Below are 12,908 nucleotides of genomic sequence, written 5' to 3'. Positions count from 1 at the left end.
ACATAATATAGACATCTAAAACTAGAAGTTGTATTACATTTTTACGGATACTCAAATCTCCTACACAACTCAGAAGACTCTTGGACCCGTTTATTAGAAAAATATGCAGTATGAATCTAAATAGATATTTGAATATTAAGATTATGATGTCTTAATGTACATATGAATATTTAAACTTGAATATTTCATAATTAAAACTGTTTATTTTTCAATATTAACTAATCTAGTACCACATCAATATATTATAAAAAACTAAATGTATATGGTGGTTGGTGGTGGTGATGGCAAAGATGGTGGTTCTGGGTGCTAACCGGTGATAGAAAATGATGGTAGTGGTGCTGATGTTAGGTAGTGGCAATTACAATGGTGGATAGCAATGAAGATGGATCAATTAGTGGTGAAATGTTTTTTCTGCGATTTTTTTTGAATGAATAACATTTAAATAATATAAAGTCTTTTTATAGATCTTACTAACTCAAATCTATTTGAACTCATTAAGTGCTTGCAGACAAAAAAATAGACGTACTTAATGATCAAGATTTGGATGTTTAAGATTCAAACTAAAATAAACATACTTTATGACAAAAAAGTGAAGAATTGTTTTTCAGACTTTCATTAAGAGTAAACAAATGAATCATTTAAATATATTGAATCTAAAATAAACAAATACATCAACTCCACAAAGTTGTAATTAATCTCAACTTATTAAATATTCATGTCACTTTAGTTTGGTTAAACATTTGACTTTTTAAGAATCAATCAATTTGTTGCAAGCTATTGCACAGTGAGCAAGTTATTCAGTGTGCACTCGAAGAGTAGCGGCTGCAGATTTTCCTGGAGATTCCCCCCCCCAAAAAAAAGAATCAATCATTTTGTTTTTGCAATTCTTTAAGATTTTGTAATAGTTTTTTTTTTTTCATATATATATATATATATATATATATCCATCCCAAATTAGTTATCAACTTGTCATGGTTCACTTTTGGAGATAGCCTGTTTCGCCAAGTTTTTGAAAGTCCAAATTGCTTTTCGACAAAAGTATTTTTTTTTTAAAATCACTTTTTAAAATAAGCTGATTTTAGAAGTTTGACCAAACAAACTATCAATTTGACAAATTCTCAAAGCTATTCCCCCAGATAATTTAATATGGCACTTTTAGCTTTTATATTTAGTGCAAATTAAATAATTTGTTTTTACATAATCAAGAAGATGCTGATTATTTTTTATAAATTTACCTTAATTTAAATAAGTGTTGCACAACCGAGAAAATCATATTAAATAGACACTATTTTATTAAGGTAATTTAGTGAAAACACCTCTTACTTTGCAGAGCTGGGTGAATTTCTCAAAAAGAAAATCATTAACAAAAAATAGTTTGAATTTTTGTATATAACTGGCTTTGGGAAGGATGAAACTGACTTAATCGAATTCTATAATATTAGTACAATACTAAGTCTTCTGTCACATCTCACAATTACAAATAAGCTAACATGTTATTCCTTAGAATTTCACGTTATTGATTGACTTGAATAATATAATTGGAATAATTTATACTTTCAGAATAGAATATCTGTCCAATTTTCACATATGTTTTGGGTTAAATATCATTTAGTTTTACATTTCATTCACTTTCTCAAATTGTTTATCCTGCCTGTTACTGCATTTTATGACCTTAACGGTTTTTTTTTTTTTTTTTTAATATATAGAGATTCAATTTCAAAATAGTCAAGATCTTCTTCTTCTTTTTTTTTTTTTTTTTTTTTTTTTTTTAAAGATGGATGTACTGAATCACTAATTAAAAGATGAACTAATAATTATACAAAGAAAAAATGGGGGAGGCTTTGATTTCTAAGTCAATTTTGGGAGATAATGTTGATTTTTACCGTGATATCCATTTGCTTTTATAAAAAATAGTGTTTTGAATTATTTTTTTGAAATTCTGGGGAAATCCGCAGGCCGCAGCTAAAACGTGATATCCATTTGCTTTTACAACTAATAGTGTTTTGAATTATTATTTTTGAAATTCCAGGGAACCCATAGCCGCTATCTTTTAGGTGCACACCGGATAACCTGCTCCTTGTGCAATAGCTCACAAACCACATAGGAAATGTAAACCGCACTAGACAAACCTGATACGACGAGCTCTGATTGAGAAGGCTGCTGAGTGTTGTGTTATTACCTTGAGTGATTATTTTATTCTAGTTATAGTTCCTCTATTATTTATCTAAGCACGTTTGGCTTTCAGTTAAATTAAATATTCATTTTAATCCAATGATTAACGGAGGCTAAGAGACATTAACTTCTATTAAGGGCAACATTAACTGTTGTGCACATGTAACTCACATCCCTATGATTAATTATTTCCTCAAGCAATCTCACATGGAGACTTAAAAATTGATGTGGACCAAAATTGGCGGAGCTATGTATGGCCAACTGATCTAAACGAATCTTCTTCCCTGAAAAATTGTCCTATATATATAAATAAATAAAAATTATGTACACTATATTTAAATAAATAAAATTAGTGTATTATTTCTTGAAATCTCCTTATTAAAATTTCTGGCTATGTGATAACTCATAAATCATAAGGGACGAGAGAGAGAATTCAGTATTGCTTATAAAATAGTCAACTAGAATACCTACCATTCCAATATGGACTAGACTTTTGGGAAATATAAAACGTGACTAACTTGATCAAATTCTTTAATCAAAGAGTATCCAAAAATATCTTACCTGACTAACTTGATCAAATTCTTTAATCAAAGAGTATCCAAAAATATCTTACTATAAAAAAACCACCAGTAGCCATCACGTTGTGTTTAAAAATTGATTGTTAATCTCCTATTCTTGTATTCCTCTATCTATATATACCTTTGAAATTCCTCCATTTCCACACCAAAATTTGAAAGCTAAAAGAGAAGCTAATTAAGATGGCCATGACTTTCAAATCTTTAGCAAGTCCTTTGCTTTTTGGTGCTTTGTTTATCCTTGTCTTACAGGTCTGTTATATAGCTGATGGTTTAGTTTATATTGATTATTTGGATTACCCTTTTTGGTATTGGTGAATATAAAGAATTGCTGCATGTGTTCTTTTTGAAAGCAGGTTGCTGCAGAGAAGCCAATATCTGAAGCTAAACTTGATGACTCTGCACTAATCCTACAAGTATGATCTTCTCTTCATGATTCAACAAGATAATGTTATTGTCATTGTGCTAAGGTCTAGTTTTAAAAATGAGATTCCTTAATTTTTGGATGATAATATAATGTAGGACTCGATCGTCAAAACTGTCAATGAGAATGCCGAAGCTGGATGGGAAGCTGCATTCAACCCTCAACTATCGAATTTCACGGTGAGGCCATCATATCATATAGTACCTAAAGAATTTAACTTCTAAATGTCTAAAAGTGTAAAAGAGCTTTTACACTATAATGCCACCTAAAAGATAAGTGGATCAGTAATCTTGAAAATAAAGCAACTTGTAAACCAATGACGTACATTTGCTTTTTCTTTTAGTGGGATGTCTCATACTTCCCAATTCAATTTTGCAGCTATACACCCAAAACATGCATTTATAATTATGTCCATATAATTTGGTCGTTAATAATGGCTTATTTACCTTCATTGTTTTCATTTTCATAGTTATTTATAGCAGTTAATTCTCCTTTTACCATGACTTTCTTGTTTTGTTATTCCTTGCTTTCATATTGTTTTCAATACGCTTGATCATATCTAACTTTTTGTCTTGTCTTGTCTTTCTTTCTCTCCTCTCTTGAGCCGAGGGTCTTTCGGAAACAGCCGCCCTACCTTTCAAGGTGGGGGTTAGGTCTGCGTACACTCTACCCTCCCCAGACCCCACATAGTGGGATTATACTGGGTTTGTTGTTGTTGTTGTTGTTGTTGTTGTTGTATAATTTGGTCGTCACAGGTTTCCCAATTTAAGCGCCTACTTGGAGTTCTGCCTGCAAGAGAAGGTGATTTGGAGGGAATTCCTGTTGTAACTCATCCAAACCTTATGGAGTTACCCAAGGAATTTGACGCACGAAAGGCGTGGCCTCAATGCAGCACAATTGGAAAAATTCTGGGTCAGTTACTTCACTTTCTTGCTTGGTCCTTTAAGTTATAATTTTATAATAGAAGATGCTAATATTTTCCATCTTTGCACATCAATCATCGGGACAAATTTGAATCACAGATCAGGGACATTGCGGTTCTTGTTGGGCTTTTGGTGCTGTTGAGGCGCTGTCTGATCGTTTCTGTATCCATTTAAACAAGGTAAATTCTGTTGAACGTTGTGACTGCCTAGCTTGCACAAGCCTGATTCTTTCTGATGGGCCAAACGTGTAACCACCACCTCATCTTAGCACAGAACATTTATGAAATCTCACTACAGTATGGTCACTGATGTCAACTTTTAATGTGTAATGCAGAGTGTCTCTCTGTCTGTAAATGATCTCTTAGCGTGCTGTGGCTTTTTATGCGGGAAAGGTTGCAATGGCGGAAATCCTCTAGCAGCATGGAAATACTTTAAACGTGTGGGAGTGGTCACGGAAGAGGTAAAATGGTGACTTGTTATCACCTCAGTGAAATTACATCTAGAGTAGTGTAATGTAGTGTAGCTTTTTATGATCAATGGCTAACAAATTAAAAGTTTATGCTGGCAGTGTGATCCTTACTTTGATAGTATTGGATGTCCCCACCCTGGTTGTTCACCGGTATATCGCACCCCAAAGTGTAATAGGAAGTGTGTCAAGGAGAACCTGTTATGGGGGAAATCAAAGCATTATGGTGTCAATGCATACAGGATCAACCGTAATATCCGCAATATCATGGCGGAAATATACAAAAATGGACCAGTTGAGGTCTCTTTTACTGTGTACCAGGTAATTAACAAAAAGTGTAAAGTTTCAGTATTCTAAGTTATGTCATCATTAGAACATTAATTGTTTACTTTGATTAGAACTGATTGTTTTTTCTTAGCAATGCTTACCTGTATTCAATGATTTAAAACTTTTTCGTTGATCACAGGATTTTGCTCACTACAAGTCAGGAGTTTACAAGCATGTAACAGGGAAACGTTTGGCAGGCCATGCTGTTAAGGTTATTGGATGGGGAACTAGTGAGCAAGGACAGAACTATTGGGTATGTATATGTTCAAGCTGTGGTTTTCTATCTTGTATTTAAAAGAATCATATCACTTTGTCAAAATTTAATCACCTTAATTCTTTATGTCTTCTTGCAGCTCATTGCTAATTCTTGGAACACAGAATGGGGTGATGTATGTCCTCTATTTTCTCCCTTTGCTTTCATATTCCTTGAACATGGACATGCGAACTTGTTGTAGTAGATGCGCTAACTATACTGACAGTGTAAATAATGTTTTGCAAAATCAGTCGACGTTTTTTAACCGGGTTATTACTGCATTTATACTAAATTAAAATAATTATAGAATGTTGTCATATGTCACCTTAATATGATTGCTTAAACAAGTCACACATTGTGAAGTTAAATTCTATTTGTATAAAGCTTCTTCTCCAAATGATGAATATAATGTATATCTCTCCATGATGACATGACAGGACGGATTCTTCAAGATCAGAAGAGGAACAAATGAGTGTGGCATTGAACAAAATGTGGTGGCAGGGTTGCCTTCACCAAGAAATCTGAAAGTGGAACTTGATGATGCTTTCCTTGATGCCTCAATATGAAATGCTACGAGTACTAGTATTTCTTCAACAGGACACTACATAAATAATATGATACTACTGGGGACGAGAAAAACTTATATATGTACTTGCATAATAATTTATCTCGTCGATTTTATGTGTATCATTCATAAATAATAATCCTGTTTCATTTATGTTATTCATTTCGGTTTTCAACTTTATGACTTGAGAATAATTTTATTTGTTACTGCTAACAATAAAGTTTGGGGACTAGGCTACTAACTGAAACAGTGGGCACGCCTGCGCCAATTGCCTTGCCATCCCATCAGGGTTGTTCACACAAGTTGCATGGGTCATATTTGCACTTTGTCCCAATTTTGTCCTGGTCTTTAATTTTTGTCCACCGAGCCAAATAACTTTTAATGAATATAAATTTATATTTTTTACATCATAATATTCACAAGTTATGTCCGATCAATTTATTTAAAGAATTTATGCCCGTTAGACGTAAGCTCGATTTCAAAGGATAAAACTGAAAGACCAGCCCATTTGCAGGACGAACCGTGAAACTTTATTCATTACAGTATATTTACTAGATCCACTACATTATCTTTTCTATATTTTATTTCAAAACAGAACAAAAAATTGAAATTACCACCCATACTTCCAATAATGTTAAAACAGCAAGTGGATAGTCTCATTCACTTTCAAAGGAACAATATAAAAAATGGACTCCGACTTGAGGGAATTCTTTTTCAATTTCACCCAAAAAACATGATAAGAGATCTCACTCGTTGATTCATCTTGAAAATGACATACTTAGTACACTCCCTTATCCAATAACCAAATCACACGTGGTCCTCAATATGGACACCGTCAGTTTGGCAGACATTCGAATCAGAAATATTTACTCCCCGTCACAAAATATTTATCGCATTTTTAATTTAGAATAAGGTCTTTTTGCCACATTATTTTAGTCATAATGATCTAAATGGGGTAAATTCATATAACTATTTAGGTCAAATTTAATAATTTATGCTTGCTTAATGTCATTTCTATATTTTTTTTTTAAATTTATCTTAATTTAAAATTGTACAATAAAGGTTATGATGATTTTTACAGAAGTGTGGCCAAATTGGTGTGGTAATTTAACAACTCTCTTTCATTTATACACCTATTAAGAAAGCATTTATAAAAATAGCATTTTGACTATTTTACCTTCTTTATATATTTCATCATGCTCTCTCCTCAATAAATATTTACTCCATTAATAATGAATAATATGTACTCTATTAGAAACTTGTTAAATATTAGTACGAGAATTCACAAAACCAGCCCATTGATGTAACTACTTATAAGGGTAAAATGGAATTTTTTTTATCAATTTTATCTTGAATAAATAAAATGATAAATATTTTGAGATAAATATTTTTATAAGCACGACAAATATTTGAGATGGAAGGAGTATAATTTAATCCAATTCTTTAATTCAAAATATCCTAAAGGAGATCAATAGTAATAAAGATAGTCTTTTTCAATACGTCAAGAAAGAGGGGCCAATAATTGATTTATCTTTTTCTATATCTATATATTTTTGGGATTCCTTCATTACCAAAACAACAATTGGAGAACTCCAAATAATGGGGATGAATCAAATGTCCTTAGCTGCACTTTTGCTTTTGGTTGCTGTCTCCATCTTTATTTTACAGGTTGGTTTCTTGATTTTGATTCTTCATGTTTTTGTGTTTTTGGATGGCTGGTTTGGTTTATATAGCTTTGGATTAATAGATGGATTAAGTGATTGTATCAGACCAAAACCCCACATGTCTTTTTTGTTGACTTGTTGTGTTTTTTTTTTCTTTTTACCTTTTGGTTTGAGCCTAATCTTGGTAATCATGATGATAGTTAGTTGATTAACTGATGTACTCCTAAAAGAGAAATCTTTTAAATGTTTCTTGAAGCTTCAGTTTAGGTTGCCTGCAATACATGAGGAGGAGGTCTGCTTGGGTCTGTTTGTTTTCCCTTTGTGTGTGTGTTGGGGTTTTGGGGGGGTGGGGCGATAGTCTTATGTGTGTAGATGTTGTCTGGAATATATGCTTATGTATCTCTACATGTAGCGGACCGGTGATCTGCTTATACGGACTTGGAGAATCCTCCTCTAATGAGCTGACTTTTGGGGTTGAGTTAGGCCCAAGGGTTATATCTTCAATGTCTAGGATGTTATGGATTTAATTTAGGAGTATTAAGAAGTTTGACATTTCGCTGGTGGATGTTTTAATGTGAAAGCATAGTCCTGGTTGGTTAAAGTACCATATTCACTGAAGCCTGTACGTAGGATTAGTTATTCCGCGTGTAGTCCATTGTTGAGCACCATAATGATCATTTTTGTTTTTTGAACGGCAAGCAGGTTGTTGCAGAAAATCCTATATCCCAAGCTAAAGCTGAATCTGCAATCCTTCAGGTACAATTTCCTTCATGATAGAGAAGATATTACTGTCGTTTTACTCTGATCTAACTAAAAGGTGATGGACTCTTTTTGAATGGTCATACAGGACTCAGTCGTTAAACAAGTTAATGAAAATGAAAAAGCTGGATGGAAAGCTGCCTTTAACCCTCGATTCTCGAATTTAACGGTGAGATTTCTGTAAAGCTGTATATTTTGTTAGGACAAACTTAGTTGCACTTTCTGTTGTGCAATGCCCTTTCCATCACCACTCATTTCATGAGTACGTGCACCCTTCATTCACAGGTTTCCCAATTTAAGCGTCTTCTTGGAGTTAAGCGCACAAGAAAGGGCGATTTAAAGGGCATTCCTGTTTTAAGTCATCCAAAACTTTCAAAGTTACCACAAGAGTTTGATGCACGAGTGGCTTGGCCTAACTGTAGCACTATTGGGAGAATTCTTGGTTAGTTTCTTCACTTTCGTGCTTGGCTTAATGCTATAATTCTACAGAGGGGTACTGATGATTTCCATGTTTTGATGTCATGCGCTGGTACTATCTCGCGTCGCAGATCAGGTGACTTGTAGTTTCACTTATTTGTTTCCCCCCCCCCCCCCCCCCCCCCCCCTAAATTTGCTGATTGCTCTTTCCAGTTACTCTAATAATCTGATTGTTAGTATTTCAGGGACACTGTGGTTCTTGTTGGGCTTTTGGTGCTGCTGAGTCACTGTCTGATCGTTTCTGTATTCATTATGGATTGGTAAATTCATTTCTTAGTGCAAAAACTTGCAAGGTCTATTCTAGCTATTATCACTAATGTTCAATTTTAATGTGTGTGGCAGAATATCTCTTTGTCAGCAAATGATATCTTAGCATGCTGTGGATTTCCCTGTGGGGAAGGTTGTGATGGTGGATATCCATTACAAGCTTGGAAATACTTTGTCCGCAAGGGTGTGGTCACAGAAGAGGTATATGGTTTTGTTCTTGACTTATTGTATTTCAGAACAATTACATCGTTCAGATATTGTGGATCCTTATACCGATCAAAAAAAGATATAGCGGATCCTTATACTCAGCTAATATATAGTATATTCTGGCAGTGTGACCCTTACTTTGATAATGAGGGATGTTCCCACCCTGGGTGTGAACCTGCATATCCCACCCCCAAGTGTCAGAGGAAGTGTGTTAAACAGAATCTACTCTGGACTAAGTCCAAGCATTTCGGCGTCAATGCATACATTATCAGCTCCGATCCGTACAGTATTATGACAGAAGTTTACAAGAATGGACCAGTTGAGGTCTCTTTCACTGTCTATGAGGTAAGAATGATCGATGAAGTAGAGTAAAGTTCCGATCCTGAATTTTGGGATACAATTCATATTATATGATATAAATTTAGATGTTGCATAAACCTGTTAAACAAACAAGAACTATGTCTCAATCTCAAACAAGAATCAACATGCTGTTCTTAATATACCCTATACCTATAATATTGTTAGCTTGGCAGGCTTCTTTCAGACTAACTCTAGTATACTTTGAGAAACTTTAGTTAAATATTTGAAGTACCTTTTTCTTAAAGTTTTTACGAGGTTTCCTTACAAAGTATATGTGAGGACAATAGATAATGCGTGGCTAAATTAAATAGTAAAATATAATTAGAACTACTTTCTTTCTATGGTCAACTGTCAAATAATTGTTGATAAGCTGCTAGACAGTTCAAAATAATTGTTGGTCACCAACTCTACCTTTCTGAATTCTAGAGCCTGTTTGGATGGGCTTAAAAAAAGCAGCTTATAAGCTGTTTCCAGCTTATAAGCTGCTTTAGATAAGCTAAGCCAAACGGGCCCAATTATTTTTTTGGGCTTATTTTAAGCACAAAATGACTTTAAGCTGGCTAGCCAAACACTCAAAAAAGCTGAAAACAGCTTATAAGCAACTTATAAGCCAATCCAAACAGGCTCCTAGTGTTACCGTCAACCATGTTTGTGGAAAAATTGTGCCAATTAGTGATCTGTAGAGGTTTAGTGTTCCAGGATAATTATGTCCATGAAAATGAAGAAGTACCGGTTGGAAAGTCCAATGATATGTTTAATTGTACGAGGAGTAATATCTACAGGTCATTGTAAATGTGCTAATATCCTAGTCTGGGATATTTGTGCATAAATGTACTGTTTGTCAATAGGTACATTTCTTTTATTTGCCTCAGCATGGTGTCCTTAGTGTATTCTGGTGAAATTAGGATTCGCTGACTTGGGTTGTTTTCTTTATTCTATCTGTTATTACCTCCTATTTTTACCTGTGCCCTTCCTGTACTGAATGACAAAACTGTTTCTCAAGCACAGGATTTCGCTCACTACAAGTCTGGAGTTTACAAGCACGTAACTGGTGATGTAATGGGAGGCCATGCTGTTAAGCTCATTGGATGGGGAACCTCTGAGGATGGGGAGGACTATTGGGTTTGTTTACATCTTCAAATTGTGCCATTAAGATCTTCAAAATCATTCTGTCCTTTCTAAGCTTGATCATTTTTTTTTTTTTTTTGGCTTTGCAGCTTCTTGCCAATCAATGGAACAGAGGCTGGGGTGATGTATGTCTTCAATCTAATCCTTTTTCTTTCACTTGAGTGAGAAGAATTCCTTCATCCGGGAAAATGACTAAAAGTTGATAGACCGTAGCTTTTTTCCCTTTCTAAATCTGATTTTTCACACTTCACTCATAGTGTTCACTACACGTTCCTAATACTTTGTACATGTGCATTAATGAGTAATTGCTTCTTTCTTTGGGGATTTGGAGCTCCTCCTATTGGGGTTTTTGGTTTGGATTGGGGGGGCGGTGAATTGCTACTTCTTGAAGATGTGTTAATTGAGCAGCGTGTACATCTTTATAAGGTTCTTCTCAAATGTAGATTTGTCTTCATTGCAGGATGGCTACTTTAAGATCAGAAGAGGAACAAACGAGTGTGGCATTGAAGAAGAAGTGGTTGGGGGATTGCCTTCAGCCAGAAACCTGAACGTGGAACTTGATGTGTCTGATGCTTTCCTCGACGCCTCAATGTGAATGCTAATTCTTCAACTAAACACTAAATAGGATTTAAGTTTCTGAAGATTTGGGGAATAATAACATTTTAAGCTTCATATTCTTCCCCTCCTAATTTGTCTGCAGCATCTGTAATCTGCAATTGTTCCACTGTCTTAATTATCAATGGAAGTGTTTTCTATATCTGTTATGTATTTCTTCAGAAGTACTCTGTCAAGCTTGGCAATGTTGTAACATTATTATGCATTGTACTAAACTTTATTAATGGATTGTACCTTCTTGTTGCTGTTGTGATCAAACTTGCGCTTGATATCCCTATCTTAAGTTAATAATCCTTGTGATATGTATAGAAATTGGAAAATCTCTTTGACATTGCGATTCGAATTGCGATATCTTAGTATCGTCTTTAAAGCAAATAAAAACTTTTTGTTGCTTTTATTTTACATGGAATCATGTTTGCATTATCTTTCAGTTTACTTGAAAAATTCACAAAGATATATAAGAGCTGAGATATTATTTACATTTAAATATAATTTTGAGATCTTAGAACTAGTGGCAGTAAAACTACAGTATTCATTAGGCCAAACCCATCGATAGACACCGGTTGGTTCTTTTACTTGAACAACTCAACTGAATTTTTTTTCATTTAGACACCTCAGGTAGGGTCTGGCTGTGCCATTCAGATATTTTTTGCTGATCAGTCAAATTTACAAAGTGTGTGCTGTTGAAGTGGCAAATGACGAATAAGATGAGGACATGTGTCCTTTTTTAAATTAAAAAAACTATTTAAAAATATTTAATAACAAATTAAAAGTAATACTCTCAAAAAGAAAAGAAAAAAATTTGATTTACACCAAATCAGAAAAAGACACATTATTAACAAAAAGAAAAAGAAAAACTAGACGCATTGAAAATTCTGAAATGGATAGTTGTTCTCGGAGTTCTTCACCATGTTCATGTTGTTCTTGTTACAACCACAATTTTAATCCAATTTTTCAAGAGAAACTCCTCCAAATTTGTTATAACTTTAGCTAAAGATTCCCCACGAAGACTCAAAGAGAATCCAACATTAATTTCTTAAAATTTTCATCAAATCAATTAACCCATTTTAAACCTTCAAGCTTTCTAAAGACTCCATTAATGGCAAGTTTGTTTAAAAAAAATCTTTTTGAAAATTTTCTTTTTTCTTTTGTTTATTAGACAGATTTATCCCAAGAAAAATCATCTTTCTTGTCCCGTAAACGCTTAGGGAGAAAGAGGGTAGTGGCAGTCTTGATTTTTTTCCCGTGAACAAGAAAGCAATAGTGAAAGATTTGTTAAATGGAGAAGAAAGAGAAAAAAAATAAAGAAGAAGAAGGAAATAAAAAGAATTAAAAAAAAATTGTTTTTTGGGCTCTTCACACTCCAGTTTGGTGTGGAAAACACGCAAGTTGTCAAGTCAGTAAAAAATGTCTAAATGACACAGTCGGACCCTACCTCAGGTGTCTAAATGAAACAAAGTTTAGTTGAGGTTTTGAAGAGAAAGAACCCAACCACTACATATGTCCATCGATGGATTTGGCATATTCATTGAAGAAAAGGCACACACATCCATCACCCATTGATGCCATTCATCTATCTTATTCTTCCTTGTCGACTCGTCATAGTTTATAGAAAGGTCCCTTTTTTACTGTTTACGTTACAAAACTATATTATAGCATAATAAATAGATTAAATTGCACTTAAATGTACACAATCTTTTGTTGTTTTAATGCAGATTCTGCTCTT

General features: G+C 33.9%; 2 protein-coding genes across 2 annotated transcripts; both read left to right on the top strand.

Moving 5' to 3' along the window:
- The first annotated feature begins 2,792 nt into the window (after positions 1-2,792).
- Positions 2,793-5,867, top strand: LOC132621154 (cathepsin B-like protease 2). Its single transcript, XM_060335312.1, has 10 exons — positions 2,793-2,999; positions 3,104-3,163; positions 3,270-3,350; positions 3,927-4,083; positions 4,194-4,273; positions 4,429-4,554; positions 4,663-4,881; positions 5,027-5,140; positions 5,241-5,276; positions 5,578-5,867. Exons 1-10 carry the CDS (start codon positions 2,931-2,933, stop codon positions 5,704-5,706), a joined length of 1,071 nt encoding a protein of 356 aa, XP_060191295.1. The 5' UTR covers positions 2,793-2,930; the 3' UTR covers positions 5,707-5,867.
- A 1,351-nt stretch (positions 5,868-7,218) lies between these two features.
- Positions 7,219-11,440, top strand: LOC132621674 (cathepsin B-like protease 3). The gene is made up of 11 exons (XM_060336015.1): positions 7,219-7,373; positions 8,072-8,125; positions 8,217-8,297; positions 8,414-8,570; positions 8,677-8,681; positions 8,791-8,865; positions 8,948-9,073; positions 9,206-9,424; positions 10,448-10,561; positions 10,657-10,692; positions 11,028-11,440. Exons 1-11 carry the CDS (start codon positions 7,305-7,307, stop codon positions 11,160-11,162), a joined length of 1,071 nt encoding a protein of 356 aa, XP_060191998.1. The 5' UTR covers positions 7,219-7,304; the 3' UTR covers positions 11,163-11,440.
- The last annotated feature ends 1,468 nt before the right edge of the window (positions 11,441-12,908 follow it).

This window comes from Lycium barbarum, chromosome 12 (genome assembly GCF_019175385.1).
Source record: "Lycium barbarum isolate Lr01 chromosome 12, ASM1917538v2, whole genome shotgun sequence".
NCBI classification, from domain to species: domain Eukaryota; kingdom Viridiplantae; phylum Streptophyta; class Magnoliopsida; order Solanales; family Solanaceae; genus Lycium; species Lycium barbarum.
Note: the sequence above shows the minus strand (reverse complement) of the source record. Positions and strands in the feature narration are given on the sequence as shown.